Source organism: Gymnoscopelus microlampas (genome assembly GCF_963454915.1).
Source record: "Gymnoscopelus microlampas genome assembly, chromosome: 8".
NCBI classification, from domain to species: domain Eukaryota; kingdom Metazoa; phylum Chordata; class Actinopteri; order Myctophiformes; family Myctophidae; genus Gymnoscopelus; species Gymnoscopelus microlampas.
Window position 1 is genome coordinate 24,076,619 of NC_139945.1, and position 15,152 is coordinate 24,091,770.

At 42.5% G+C, this 15,152-nt stretch overlaps 1 protein-coding gene across 2 annotated transcripts in view; it reads right to left on the minus strand.

Moving 5' to 3' along the window:
* grik4 (glutamate receptor, ionotropic, kainate 4) overlaps positions 1–11,731 on the minus strand; it is a gene marked incomplete at both ends in the record, with an annotated part of 153,662 nt that extends 141,931 nt beyond the window's left edge. For both annotated transcript variants that reach the window (XM_084064174.1, XM_084064173.1), the window contains one exon: positions 11,650–11,731. In XM_084064174.1, coding sequence (XP_083920300.1) covers positions 11,650–11,731 — 82 coding nt within the window. The remainder of the gene's footprint in view (positions 1–11,649) is intronic.
* Positions 11,732–15,152: the final 3,421 nt, after the last annotated feature.

Here is a 15,152-nt window from a genome sequence, read left to right on the forward strand (position 1 = left end):
CATAGCACAGCGCAGTGAGCGCACACAGACAGAGGACTGATCTGCTGCGGACATAAACAAACTGTAACAACGCAGGGTTTTTAGCCCCATAGTAAAACTATGTAGTGTACCTATTTACTTATCAAACTTAGCACTGACGCTAATGTTATGAAAGAATGAATGAATCTTCAAAGTGTTTAATGAGGAGAGCAATGTGACAAGAAATGAGTTCATAGCATTTCTCTCGCTAGTTCTACTGAAACTCCAACTCTGTGAAACCCTCTTTGCAGAAGTTATTGTAATATTTAAAGTCCTGCTTATTATTGTAGGCCTGCATAATATATGTATATAATAAGTGTCATGAAACATCAGGGCATTAATTCACACACATTGTGGTGCATTGTGAGCTTGGAGATCCATTGTCAGCTTAGCCCCATTTGGAACCTCTCCCTCCGCAGCGATTGGAGCTATTGTCAGCTGTTCGGACAAAACTCCTATCCACTTGAGCTGGATTTGGGTAAAGTGGTGATAATATAATGATTTATTTAAGTATCTGACAATATATAAAGTCACTATACCAACTTTGATGAGGCAGTATTGCTTTGTTTTAAAAATATAAGGTTTTCTTCATTTCCTGAAAAACTCATATTTTATTTTTTAATTTCCTGAAGAATTAGCGCTTTGGAGTTAGCTGGTTGCTGCCGGACAGCAGAGATATACTGTATTTAGGCCTACATGAACCTATTGCTAAAGTACACACCACATATAATACCATAGATGCAATTCTGAATACAATTTACACCTAATGAAACACATCATGCTACACAGCATTATTTCCATCATACTGTACATGGACTGTATGGGGACGACATGCATACACACACACACACACACACACACACACCACACAGAGGACATCACTACAGTATGCCTTACGGTAGAGAGGACATACTTGTGGGTCCTCATGAAGCTCCTGCTGGAGACATGACTCATTAGGAACTTCCACAGAGATGCTTTCAACAACATCTGTGTGCGTGTGTCTATTTGTGTACATTATGTATTAAACGTGAGTGCACATATTGAGTGTTTGTTATACGTGACATCTGTGGTGTGTGTCTATGTCTCTCATCATCCTCTCACAACAACCTCTCCAGCTCCAGAGAGCCATGCAGATGTTGTCATTACTTGACCCAGCCAAGGCCAGGGGGTCCTCCTGCTGGTGGCCACTGGGGCCTCATTATAACGGTATGGAGGATACTTTAAAAGTTTCTGGGATGTAGGTGACTGGTGGAGGCCCCTGGCCATCTAACAATACTACAGCTTATAATGGGAAATTATAAACTGTAGTAGTGTCTTCTTCCACGAGGATGAAGAATTGACAAAGCTTATTGTTAAGAAGGATATCTCTGCTGTCCAGCCAGAAACTGCTAACTCCAAAACGCTCATTGTTCAGGAAACGCAAAAACAAAATATACGTTTTTCAGGAAATGAAGAAAACCTTATATTTTTAAAACAAAGCAATACTGCCTCATCAAAGTTGGTATAGTGACTTTATATATTGTCAGATACTTGCATGTGTCATTATATTATCAACACTTTAACCAAATCGCGGGTAAATCAACACTTTACCCAGCGCAAGTGGAGTTAGCAGTTTCAGACGAGCAGAAATCAAGCTGAAGTGGAGTTAGGTGTCCAAACAACAGTAGCTCCACTCGCTGCTGAGGGAGAGGTTTCAAAAGGGTACAAATTCTCAAAAGCTAACAATGGATCTCCAAGCTCACAATGCATCACAACAACGTGTGAATTAATGCCCTGATGCTTCATGCCACTTATTATAGGCCTACAATAATAAACAGGACTTTAAATATTACAATAACTTCTGCAAAGAGGTAGTAGAATAGCGCGACAGAAATGCTATGAACGCCTTTCTTCTTGTCACATTGCTCTCCTCATTAAACACTTAATAGATTTTAGAAATATAATTACTTGTTTTCATAACATTAGCGTCAGTGCTAAGTTTGATAAACAGGTACACTCGTACACTGCATAGTTTTAACAGACTACGGGGAGCTTGTTTACGTGGTCCTCCTCCTCGTTCACTGCGCAACGCGCTCTACTCATGCTGTTGAAAAGCAGCGCTGTAGAGGAGAGGGGGGAGTTGTTTGTTTTTGACGGACAGTTTGAGGATCCAATGGAGTTGGGAGTTTTCGTCAGAGGCGCTTTTTAATACTTTTCATTGGTTCAAATGTTTTGATATTTTACACAGACCTAAAGGGTGTTCAATAGCCTTGATTTATGAAAAAAAAAAAAAAAAAACTGAAAATGGAGTTAGCTGGTCCTGGCTGGACACCGACGATATGCTAAAGATAAAACACTCCACAATATGCTGACCGGCTAAGTTAAGGACGTCGTCCATGTATGTACAGTATATGTCATCATCATCATCATCATCATCGTCATCATTCGAGTGCCCTCGAGATCTGTGACACAAGCTGCTTCCATTGGTCTCTGTTGCTCATTGCCACACCAAGTTCATTCACAGTCAGTCCAGTGTCCCTACTCAGAACATCTGGAAAAGTTAACCGCAAACAGAAGATGCAACAGAGATATAACACAAATGATTTTGACCAGATTTGATATCCAAAATTTTGATTATAATCTCCACTTATCACTATTCACGCACACATGCATCGATGCATGCATACATGCACGCACAGTATGAGATCTACCCGGTGCAGAATATTGAAACCCTAAAAGGGAGGCAAGTTGAGTACTCATAGGGCGTAGGCGCCTGAACTCTCAGGTGGAGTAGTTTATCCAATAGTCCAGCTGTTGGACTCCTGGTGAACTAACAAGTAACTCATGGCAATGGAATGCTAATGAAACAGCAGGCAAGGCACAGACAAACACACCACCAGCCAGAAGTGATGGCCAGGGCCAGGGTACTGGGGCATCTGCCTGTGGCTGTGCCAGCAGGTTGGGATGGCAAAGGCTTTGGCACAGCTGGTAAAGGGAGGAGTGGAGCACTGGAGGCTTTGCCAGATTCTCCACTGTGAACACGATCAAAGAAACGGCACAATGAAGTGGGATAGGTGGATGTGTGTGTGTGTGTGTGTGTGTGTGTGTGTGTGTGTGTGTGTGTGTGTGTGTGTGTGTGTGTGTGTGTGTGTGTGTGTGTGTGTGTGTGTGTGTGTGTGTGTTTATTCATTCAGGTGAGCATGATGAGGGTGGAGAGGTGTTTGACATCAGGGTTGAGTCAAGTCAGTGTGCAGATTCACCATCTGGTGATGTGAGGAAGAATATTATGTTCTATTTCATTATTTTTTATTACCTCTTATAGTTCTGCTTTGCTTTTATCTTTCTCCTTTATTGGATTTTAGGGTTTTCAATAAGCAGTTCAGTTTTTCTAGAAGCACCACTATCGTGTCACAACCACTAATGCTGAACAAGTTAAAGGGGTGCAGTTTCACTTTAAAACACTTCTGGGGTCATTTCAACATCTACTTGAGCTTTTTTGTGCACTCTAGACAGTTTTTAAGTTGCTTGATTTAATATTTTGAAATGTAATATTAATTTTATCAGACATGCCCCTTATATAAACCCATTGTAACTTCAAACTCCATGTTAACAGAGTCCAGTAAAATTGATGATCAAATATCTAAATATTGAATCAAGCAACTTGAAAACTGTCTGGGGTGCACACAAAAGCCAGAGTAGACGTTAAAATTACCCCAGAAGTGTTTTAAAGTGAAATACCCCTTTAACAAAGGACTTTTTGAACTGCAGAAAGAAAGAAAAAAAAATCATGAGTCGCTGTGACCAGAATATATATGAGAGAGAGAGAGAGAGAGAGAGAGAGAGAGAGAGAGAGAGAGAGAGAGAGAGAGAGAGAGAGAGAGAGAGAGAGAGAGAGAGAGAGGGGGGGGGGGGGGTTGAGCAGACCCATATCTCATAAGTTTTAATGACAGACATCTCCAGTGGTTTTCTGCTGTAACAGACCAAACCTCCTACAAATACAGCCCAAACTATCCCAGGCCTGGATGAAGGCATTAGCTTCAGTCTACTCTGGACACATCAGACTGAGCTATTGAGCCAATAGGGATTTATCTCCCTGAATACAGACCTTCTCCTCTCTTGTAATAAGTGGACAGTGTGTGCGTGCATGCATGTGTGCATGCGTGTGTGTGATATACTGTACAATATGTGTATCAATAAGCACAGATGCATATTCCTGTGCTTGTGACCTTGTCTGGTTAAATAATTAAAGTGACAACTTTAGAGTCGAGCATAATTGCATAAGTTCATTCTTATCTGCCATTGGTGCCATTAACCTAACGATTGGTCTCAGCACCTCCCCCTGCATGGTAATTAAAAGCAGGGAGATTAATCATAGACTCTGTGTTCACTCTTCTCCACAGCTTGAGATCTGCCTCGCTACACTGGCTGCACTCCCTTCCAAACATGCCATCCCACTTCCAAGGTACTTGGGGCACATTCCATTCCAAAAATTAGGTCATTCATGGGAATGTGGAACACACTCATTATCTCCTTCCTCCACACCTGAGCCTTTGTTTCTTTCTTAAATTATTTTTCTCTCCCAACATTTCCTCATTACGTTCCCCAGCCTCTGACAGAAATTATATTAAAGAGGTGGTGCCATGGTTTTGCACTTTTTCTGGTTTTCATGTGTCTATGAGGTTGATAGAACTTTATTAAGCCCCCTAGTGGTGTTTTTATGGCGTTTTATGTCTTCTCTGACTATTTTGAGTTTCTACCTGGAGGCTGAAACTTTGAGGGTCAAACGTGCCATTAGAAAAACAGCCCTTTAGTGACATAGTAAAAATATACCCTCCCCCTCATTATCATAACACAACAGGTGTGGGCATGAGGAGGAGGGACTAGGACAGGTGGGTGGTGCTAAGGTGGTGGAGGAGGTGGTGCTAAAAATCTTCCTCCTAGTATAACCATAATACCTGATGATTATGTTTTAGGGGGGGGGGATCACTGAAAATCACGGCACCTCGTCTTTAAGCAAAGGGCGACTTTAACAACAGGTGGTCTGAGTTTAGACCAGATGCACCCCATAGCTTCAGGTCAAAGACTAACGTGCGTGTCTTTCTTTGCAAGCAAATATGGGCTTAGTATTTGTAAGTCTGCCAGTGAGTATACAGTAGTTCACTGCTGTATTTATTGTTCATCGTTGTGCACATTTTTCTTTTTAGCCAACCCAGAATTCCCCTCTGAGGGATTAATAAAATGGTATCCTAGTTCAGCAGGGCTAATCACAGTACTAGTCTGCCTCTCCCTGGATGTCTCCCAACTGTCTGGCCGCACACACACACAGACACAGACACACACACACACACACACACACACACACACACACACACACACACACACACACACACACACACACACACACACACACACACACACACACACACACACACACACACACACACACACACACACACACACACACACACACACACGCAAGCATTAATATACACCCACATGCATGGCAGTACAGACCATTCAACGATGAGTCATTGCGTGTGTGTGTGTGTGTGTGTGTGTGTGTGTGTGTGTGTGTGTGTGTGTGTGTGTGTGTGTGTGTGTGTGTGTGTGTGTTGCAGTGGCTGGGAGATGATGAATACAGAGTGTATTGTATTGTATTCTACAGGTATATGCTTCAATCCAAACAGCTTTATCCAGTGAGAACCAGCACAGCACGATAAGTACAGCAGTATCATCACTGGCCTAGACATACTGTCTAACTGCTCTGAGATCAGTCTCTATCCAGTGAGAACAGCACAGCATGATACAGAAGTATCCCACATCACTGGCCTAGACATACAGCTCTGAGATCAGTCGTAAATGAGAGCAACTTTTGAGATAGTGAAACAGGCTTGAGGCTTCTACTGCTGTGAAAGTGGAGCCAATTGAATTAGGCCACTAAAGGTCCTCCATGCCATATAAGGATGTATCTGGTTGGTTTTCATGGAGCTAGTCTCAAGGTGCTGCTCACTCACTAATCTGAGGAGGGAATTGTTCAGTCAGTAGGCCTACAAGCTTACAACACATCGCAAAGCAAAACATTGTGAGCTTGTAGATGTAGATGCTGTTTTCGGCAAAGTGGTTTGGTGTATAGAGGGGAAAGAGCAGACCAAGTACAGAGCCAAAGGTCAAGTTTGCTAAATATTGAGGGTTTAAGTGGTTAAAGGTCAGTGAAACCCTGGATTGATGGTGTAGTTTTGATTTACAGTTCAGGTCAAAAACTAATTGGAAAACATACAGTATATGCAAACTTCGGGAAACAGAGACTACAGTTATGCACAGTCTGTTGGCTTAGCTTCTCTGACTGGAAGCTTCCCGCTTGGTTTGAAATTATTTGCTAATGGATGCCCATTCCATCTATTATACATTAGAGAGATCTGCTGTCTTCCGGTGGTCTCACTGATGCCACTTCATTGTTTTGGTGAAACAATGACAACAACATATCACATGTCACTACAACACCAGCCACAACGTGCACAATTCATTTGCGCAGTTATTCGTCCACTTTTCATTGCTCAACACACATTTGCCTCCTCGGACCATAATTAAATCCGTCCAACACAAATTCCCCACACATTACCGCCACACCGGAAGGGGAGACCCTTTTGCACCGTTTAGCGTTAGCCAAAAATGACGAAGAGTACCTACACATTACGTCGTCGCAGTCACCGTGGCAAAGTCCCTATTCCCACCACACTCACGCTAATATGTCCGTCATTTTCGTGCCAAACAGAACAGTCTTACCCACACCAGTGTCTAAACAAAGGCTCTAAGACGATGGATCAGGGTCTCAGGGTGATCTCAGGGTTGCCAGGTTTCGCGAGAGACACGCAATCCGGTGTATGAATTTTCCTCCAGTCGACGCATTTGCCTCCGTTTCTGCGCGCTCAAAGTCGCTTACAAGTTGCTTACAATAACAGGACATGGCAACACTGGCCTATGAGAGAGAGACACTGGGAGCGAAAGAGAGAGAGAGTACGAGAGCGACAGACACAGAGAGACAGACAGACACAGATTTTGGTTCACGTGCGATGTGTGCGTGCGCGCGTGTGTGTGTGTGTGTGTGTGCGCGCATGCATGCGCTTTTAACCATGCTCAGGCAAAAGGGAACAGACAGGGAACGTGGGTTTTGTATAAATTACGCTAATTGGCTCACCGCCATTAGCCACGGCGTCACGTAGTAAACAAGCTACCCTGGCCTTACTCTGTGTGTGTGTGTGTGTGTGTGTGTGTGTGTGTGTGTGTGTGTGTGTGTGTGTGTGTGTGTGTGTGTGTGTGTGTGTGTGTGTGTATGTGTGTGTGTGTGTGTGTGTGTGTGTGTGTGTGTGCGCGCGAGCGTGTGTGTGTGTGTGTGTGTGTGTGTGTGTGTGTGTGTGTGTGTGTGTGTGTGTGTCACTGAGAAGCGCCAGAGAGAGAGAGAGAGGGATTGAAAGAGAGCCAGACAGACGGAGCGGGACAAAGGGACACTCGGTACACTACAGATGCGCTCCAAAGATGTTGTCCAATTCTCTCCAAACTTTCAGTGCTGCCAGATACAAGCCACCAGGTTTATGAAAAAACAACAGAGAGAGAGGTAGAAAGACGGTGGATCTATATAAATAATTTACATATGAATATGGATATTATATGGCTATTTATATTCCATATATGTTATTATATATAAATAAATTACATATTACAAGTATTATTGCAATCAACTGGTATATATCATAATATTACACATTACAATAATATGTATTATTATGTATATTATATCTTATACTATAATAAATATTGTATTCATGATGTTATATATTATATTATTATATAGTATTACATATAATAATATATTATTATATCATAATGTTATATGCTGTATTACAGTACTTAATACATATTTAACATATACATTATATCTACAATATAAATATACATACTATTATGACATATGAATACATACATATTTATATATATTTTTAAAATATATATAATATACACATGAGCCATAAATGAGCCAGTCTTTACAACGGCTCTTTGAAAGCGGTTCGCGATGTTTCGCGTGGGTCCCAAGGGGTCCGCAATGTTTCGCGGGGGTCCTAAGACTCCCAGGGGGTCCCGCATGTTTTTTTGTTTTTGTTTAAAAAAAAAAAAAAAACATTTTTAATTTGTATCCCACGATTTTGTAACCCCAAAATAAGCAAGCCCTCAACAGAGCCCCGTGCGCGGCTTCTGTACATTTGCCAAACACAGAGCAGGGACAAAACAAGTAGCTCCTTTGACCATCTGAATGGTGCTAGGATATTGGCTACAACATTTAGGATGTAGGTACTGTTGGCGGGGGATATGACAGAGGCAGGAGGTGTTTTTGGCCCTGGTATATTCATGGAGAAGGCCAGGCAGTGTCATTACACAGGCCAACCATGCCTCTAGGGGCAGCGATGTTAAATACAAATTACTGCAGCGTAAATCCTGTTTGTGGAGGTGTGCGTGCGTGCGTGCGTGCGTGCGTGCGTGCGTTTGCAAGTAGAATAGAGAGAGAGAGAGAGAGAGAGAGAGAGAGAGAGACAGAGAGCGAGAGACAGAGAGAGAGAGAGAGAGAGAGAGAGAGAGAGAGAGAGAGAGAAAGTGCGTTTGCAAGAAGAAGAGAGAGAGAGAGAGAGAGAGAGAGAGAGAGAGAGAGAGAGAGAGAGAGAGAGACAGAGAGAGAGAGAGAGAAAAGCAATGATCCTGCACTGACTTATGTATTGCGAGCGAGATTGTTGTGAGACGGGGTCCTCTTTCTTTCCAACCAAGCCTGGTGTGGGTAGGCTAATAGTGGATTTTTATAGTTAACTTTAAAAAAGTGACACTGACATGCTCCATAACAAAGCCCCCACCTACATGTAGATGTAATGTACGTGTGTCCCTCAAATAACTCCCTCTGCCCTGTTTCTCTCTCATGTTCTTGCCTCACAGACATGTTTGTTTCCTCGATTTGTATTTGGTCTGCGCTTACATTATAACACTGTTTGTTATTTACAGACTCCATGCAACATATAGCCACACGCTAGGAATATTACTGTATATATGCCATAGCTTTATTTTTCTAGGATAGTGATTGGTGTCTTTAAATCCATACAAACCCTCCTGTTTCGCTCCAGTGTGCAGTGTAACAAATGTGGAGTACTGTAGTAGTAGTAGTAGTAGTGTAGTGGATCTGGGTAGATAGAGTTGATTTCACAAAAACCTTCAACCCTCATGGTCAGCTGTTATCTTCACAACACAATCAGAGAGGGGGACCTTTTTGACACCCAAACATTAAGGTACAACTCACGGCCACAGCAGTGGTCCAATTCTCTCCCAACTTGCTACAAAAATAAATCATGCAAATAGATGATAATACCATCTACTTTCCTTTCCACCTTCACATGTGTCTCCACATCTAATAATCATAAAGTGTTCTACTGTATATCTCAGCAAGCAATTTACTTCCGGGCTGTGTGTGAAACGTAAAAATGCTCACCATCTGAAAAGCCAATCATGTGCGCGAAAAAGCTGGCAACACAGGCTACACCAATCATGTGCGCGAGCTCTACAAGCTATGTGGCAGACACGCTATGGTCCATACACCGTATCCTAGCAACAACAAAAGCGCTAACTCTCATTGGTCGCGTCATGCCGAGAGCAGTTTACAGACACCCAGCATCAAATACTCGCTCGCACAGCTCACTGCCGCCATGATAGTCAGACGCAGCAACGACAGGGCTCCGTGAGAGTTTTGCGAGCTGAGCTGGACAGCACAATCACCGCCATTTCTCGAATAAATCGCCCTGTCATTCATATTGTCAAGACTTTTAGGTCACTGCAGCCTGCTACTAATGTAAAGAATGTTTATGTCCACTACTGTGATAGCGTTCGTTGTATTTCAATGATTAGTGCCCAGGGGTGCTTAACATGAGCCGTTAGCATGCGGCTAACGCTAACAGACTTTTACCGTTAGCATGTAGCTAGCGCTAACGTGGTTGGCCTGGCTGAAGCAGTTGTGAAATCACTTTGTCAACAATGAACGTTAGTGTGGTAAATGTTAATATTGCTGCTCAGTTAGTCCATTGTAGATGGTGTATTTTGTGGGCTTGTGTGTCTTGTGGAGAACTATGAGTAGCTCTACAGTAACTCCAGGTAACTGACGTTGGGTCAACTAATGACAGGTCCGCCCCGTGCGACGCACGTTTATGGTGCATTATGGGTAATGTAGTCATTTCAGATAATTTTGGTCCTACTGTGTTAGGTTGTTTTCTATTACATGCTGCTTATTTGTGCATATTATATTCAATGAATAGATGGTAATGCCATGTTATTTTCTATATTTTCAGGTTTATGACCTGTGGCAATTTTTGCCTAAAATAAAACAACAAAAAGACAAAACACGAGTTCTGACAAGTGTGTGGTTCCTGTCAAGCCTATTCGGACACGTTCACTTGAGAAGCACTATTTTCTTACACAAACTAATCATCATGTCACGGAGAACACGCCGGGAGGGAGGGAGACAGAGAGAGGGAGGGAGGGAGACAGAGAGAGAGGGAGGGAGGGAGACAGAGAGGGAGGGAGGGAGGGCGAGAGAGGTATGTAATGCACGCTCCCCTAATATTACAGCGATGAGCGTGTACATCATTTACTTGGAGAGGGTGTATCTGGCCGATCTGCACTATGACGTGGGCGGAATGTGACGCTAGATGTGAGGCCCGCGCAGCGGGCCGAACGTCTAGTTCTCTCAATAGAATAAGTACCTAAAATATTCCACCAGAATAACTGATCAAATGTAGCATGATATACACAGTCCCTAACGGTTCCACTGACAGGAGGGGCTTATGCATAAATAAAGAGAGCCAGTCAACCTTTTGGTGGAATAGGGGAGCAAGTGACAGGATGTCACAGACCTGCTGACATGGGTGAGAATGACAACAAGCTGGACAAACTCCCACTGGTCCCACCGGCCAGACTCAAACAGATTCTACACCTACAGAACAATGGCTTCTGCATTGCAGGGCTGGGCCAGCAGTTCTGATTCAATAATTGAGCCTATATTTCACTACAATAACTAATTGTGATTCAGGGCTTATGGTTCTACTTCCTGCTACACATTGCGCCAACTGTTGGCATGTTTGCTCTTCCTCGACCTTGTAAACAGCAGGATAAACAAGAGGTTGACGTATAATTACAATAATATTTGACAAGAAAAATTGAAAGCTAATCAAATAACAACCAATGTCTGACAGATAACCTCAAACATCAGCATACATACTGTAACAAACTAGTACAGCATTTCTAAAACGTATTTTATCCTAAGTGCTTTAAATTGTGCATTAATTCACCCATTCACACACAAAAGGTGGAAGAGGCAACCATGCAAATGCTCATCAGGAGTAATTAGGGGGTTCAGTGTCTTGCTCAAGGACACTTCAGCACATAGTCAAGGGGAGTCTGGGATCGAACCAGGAAACGTTTCCAAACAGCATCTCTATCTCCTGAGCTAATGCCCCCCCCCCCCCCCCCCCCCCCAAGAAAGAAGACTTCCTTGGTCAATAATAATGCACGTACTTCAAAAACCTTTCTAAGAACCACGTTCAGTCAGAGATATACAGTGTTAAAATATACCTATTCTGAAGGAGAGCGGACCACCGGAGGTGCTTCTCATCCACATGGCTAAGAACAGCAGAGGCGTCCAGGCTGCGAGCATCTTCTATGACTCTTCATGGGTCCTGCCCCGGGGTTGCCCCTGTCACAGCCACCTGAAATACAGAGGAGAATACAGTACGCATTATACATCACCTAGCATCACGAGGACATGAACAACATACAGATGAACCCATAATTATACATTACGACACTTTACATGCCCACATCTAAAGACACTTGCACACGCATACGCAGGCATGCACGCACGCACGAACATCCCCAGTTCTCCTTACATGATAAGAATGTCAAATATGGTTAATAGCACAGATGACCTTATATATTGAGATGAATGTTCATCTGTTTGACATGCATGAATTTGCAGGCTGTCTGTTTTCCAGTATTCTGTGCTAATGACTATGATCTACATAACAATTTATCTCTTCATCTCTCTATAAATCACTTGTCAAGCTGAACGGTGTGTGTTACATTTCAGGGGGGTCCATTAAAGGCACACTCAGTGTAATAAATAGTCCAGCATTTTATTGGAGGTTGCATCTGCATCTGCAATCCCATTGATGGATAGACCCTGGACAATGCTTGCACTATGGCTGAACATGACAAATGGTTCCACTAGTAGATTGTTGTTGGTATTTTTTTGCCAGAAACCAGCCTCAATCCAACCTTTCGCTTCATTGCGTCCAATTCAATTCCCTCAACCGGTTCAGGAAATATATTCAAGAGGATTTCAAAACAAATCTGTGTGAAGACATAAATAGAAACCATGATCCTCGGTCTCAGGTAGTGTTTTGTTCACTTTGTGGGTTTAACAGCTCACATATTGTGATTAGCAATACGATGAAGGCGAGGTTTTCACAGACAATACTACTGAGTTATAACCCAGCAGGACATTGTAACAGTATTGTCAACACATCAAAATCCTTGCACAGACATTTTGTTGTGAAACTATGTAAATAAAATCTGCCAGATGAACAGAAACATACTGTGAAAAAGAGCAACAAATGTGGATCCTTTTGCTAGAGTCATTACACACAAGACATTATGGTTCCTGATAGCTTCCAATAGCCTGGCTGAGAGGCACACATCTTTTAACCAGTGTCTTTATAGATTTTTAGCATTTGTTAAAAGCTGACATTTTCGAGTACTAATTAGCATGGTACAGTGCAATTAGTTGATTAGAGCATACAATTCTAGGCACAGCTTATCTGGAAATTGGACGCACATGTATTTAGTGATAGTGAATGTGCACATTACTCTGTTAGAGTAGCTAAACTCATCATACCATTTATTAATACACGTATTCTAGGAAGGGAGATGGCAGAATGAAAACACACACAAAGCTGAAACTCCCTGGATCACAGAACAGACACAAGTATTTGATGTTATAATTTTACGAGTGATAGAACTTTTTGAAATCATATTATATTATTATTGAAAATGAACCCAAATGAGAACAAAATCCATCACCACTATTGAGTTGTATGACATAGCTAGACCTTTTCACACTGAGATAAACATTCTAAATGGGCCCATGATTATTTCCTGGTACATTTTTTGTGAATATCAGTAACTGACAGGAAATACACTTGGACAAGCTGTTCCCTGGCCAAACGATTCCATTGGCAAAGTCTATATATGACTGTAGAAGAATAGAAAAAAACACAACAATAGACGATTATTGCTATTGTGTAGAGCTAGTATGAATACCTATAGGCAATCATGAAGAGTTGTACCATGGCTTTCTTACACAAGCTGACCTTGAATACAGAACAGGCCCAGAATAGAGACATACAGTACTAAACATGTCTCCTGTTGTGATTATTCTGTCGTTTCTGGGCTCACACAATAGTTAGTATTATCTGAGATGGCGAAAGAAAAGAGAGCAAGAAAAAAGGTTGCTGTGCAGGGTAATCAGAGCAGACCTGAACCAGATCATTAAGCAAACAACAGCACGCTGTAGTTAAAGTATAGACGTTATATTCTAATTAATAAAATACCAAATACCAAATACCACTGACTGACTGACTGACTGACTGACTGACTGATTGTGATTGATTGACTGGTTAATTGAATACGTTTTAAAAGTACAAAGTACAACAATTAAAAAGGCCAAAATCACAGAAAAGTCATAGCCACAGTGCAACAGTCTGTAACCATGGGGGCCATGAGGAAGAATTTAGGACTGATAGCTATTGTTTTGGTACAGCGTTCGTTGGCAGAACTATCTTCCCACTGATCTGTCAGACTGTGGGCCCTGTTTTGTGTGGCGTCTTGTGCCTTATGACTAATCTTATTAGCCATTTTTTATGATTTAAAAAAAGCATTTTAAAATAGTGAAAATAGCCAGTCTACAAGCTCACAACATGTCACTGTAGGCAAGGCAAGGCAATTTTGTGAATATTGTCTCGGACTCCTCTTGCCTCCACGATACAGAAGTATCCTCAGAAGTCCACGATACAGGCCAGCCGGGGAACACATATCTAACTAGATAAAGTGCTCCTCGGAGCACAGGTCTCCGCCAGGTCAGATAAGTTATTGTGGCCTCCTGGTGGCGCTGTAATAGGCCAATGTGAAAAGGGTGCCATTTATTCTTAGGTCGTTCACGGCAATCGGACACTGCATTCATGATTTGAAGCATTTTGTTCCAAAAATGTGTTTTGCTAAATTAGACCTGCTGGTGGCGCTATAACAGGCCAATGTGAAAAGGGTGGCATTTCTTCCTCGGCCTAGTGGGAATGTGCGTGTGAAATTTCACTGAAATCGCACGCTGCGTTCATGGTTTGAGGCAGTTTGTTCAAAACGGACCAATCCTGCAAACTTTGGATGGCAACCTTAACCAATAACGATGGAATATGGGAAATCGGACAGATCAGGGTTGATCACATGACTATAGAGATACTGTGTACCGATTTGCATGACGTTTGGTTAAAAACTGTAGGAATAATGTGAAAAAATGGGTTTTGCACAAATCGGCCTCCTGGTGGCGCTATAACAGGCCCATGTGAAAAAATTGAGGCAGAGGTTCTGAATTGGCATCCAGGGAGTGTGTGTGCACAGTTTCGCAGCGACCGGGCCAACGGTGCCGGAGATTTGGTGGTAACACACGGACACACGGACACACGGACGGACACACGGACACACGGACGGACACACGGACGGACACACGGACGGAGGGTAAAACATACTCTCTCGCCATGCCTTACGGCCTGGCGGAGACAATAAGACACTAGTAAGGAATTCAAGAGAGATATGAAACAACAAAATAGAAGCCAGGATTTCTACGTTCGTGATCACATAAACACCAGCTGACGGATTGAGTGTGCTGTGTCTACTTTTTTGTTAATTGTGAGAATAAATTAAGAAAAATCTCCACACAGTATACACATGCTTGAGCATGAATATACGGCAACCACACAATCAAAACACATAGGCCTAGTGTAGGTCTACATCCATCTTTTGCTAGA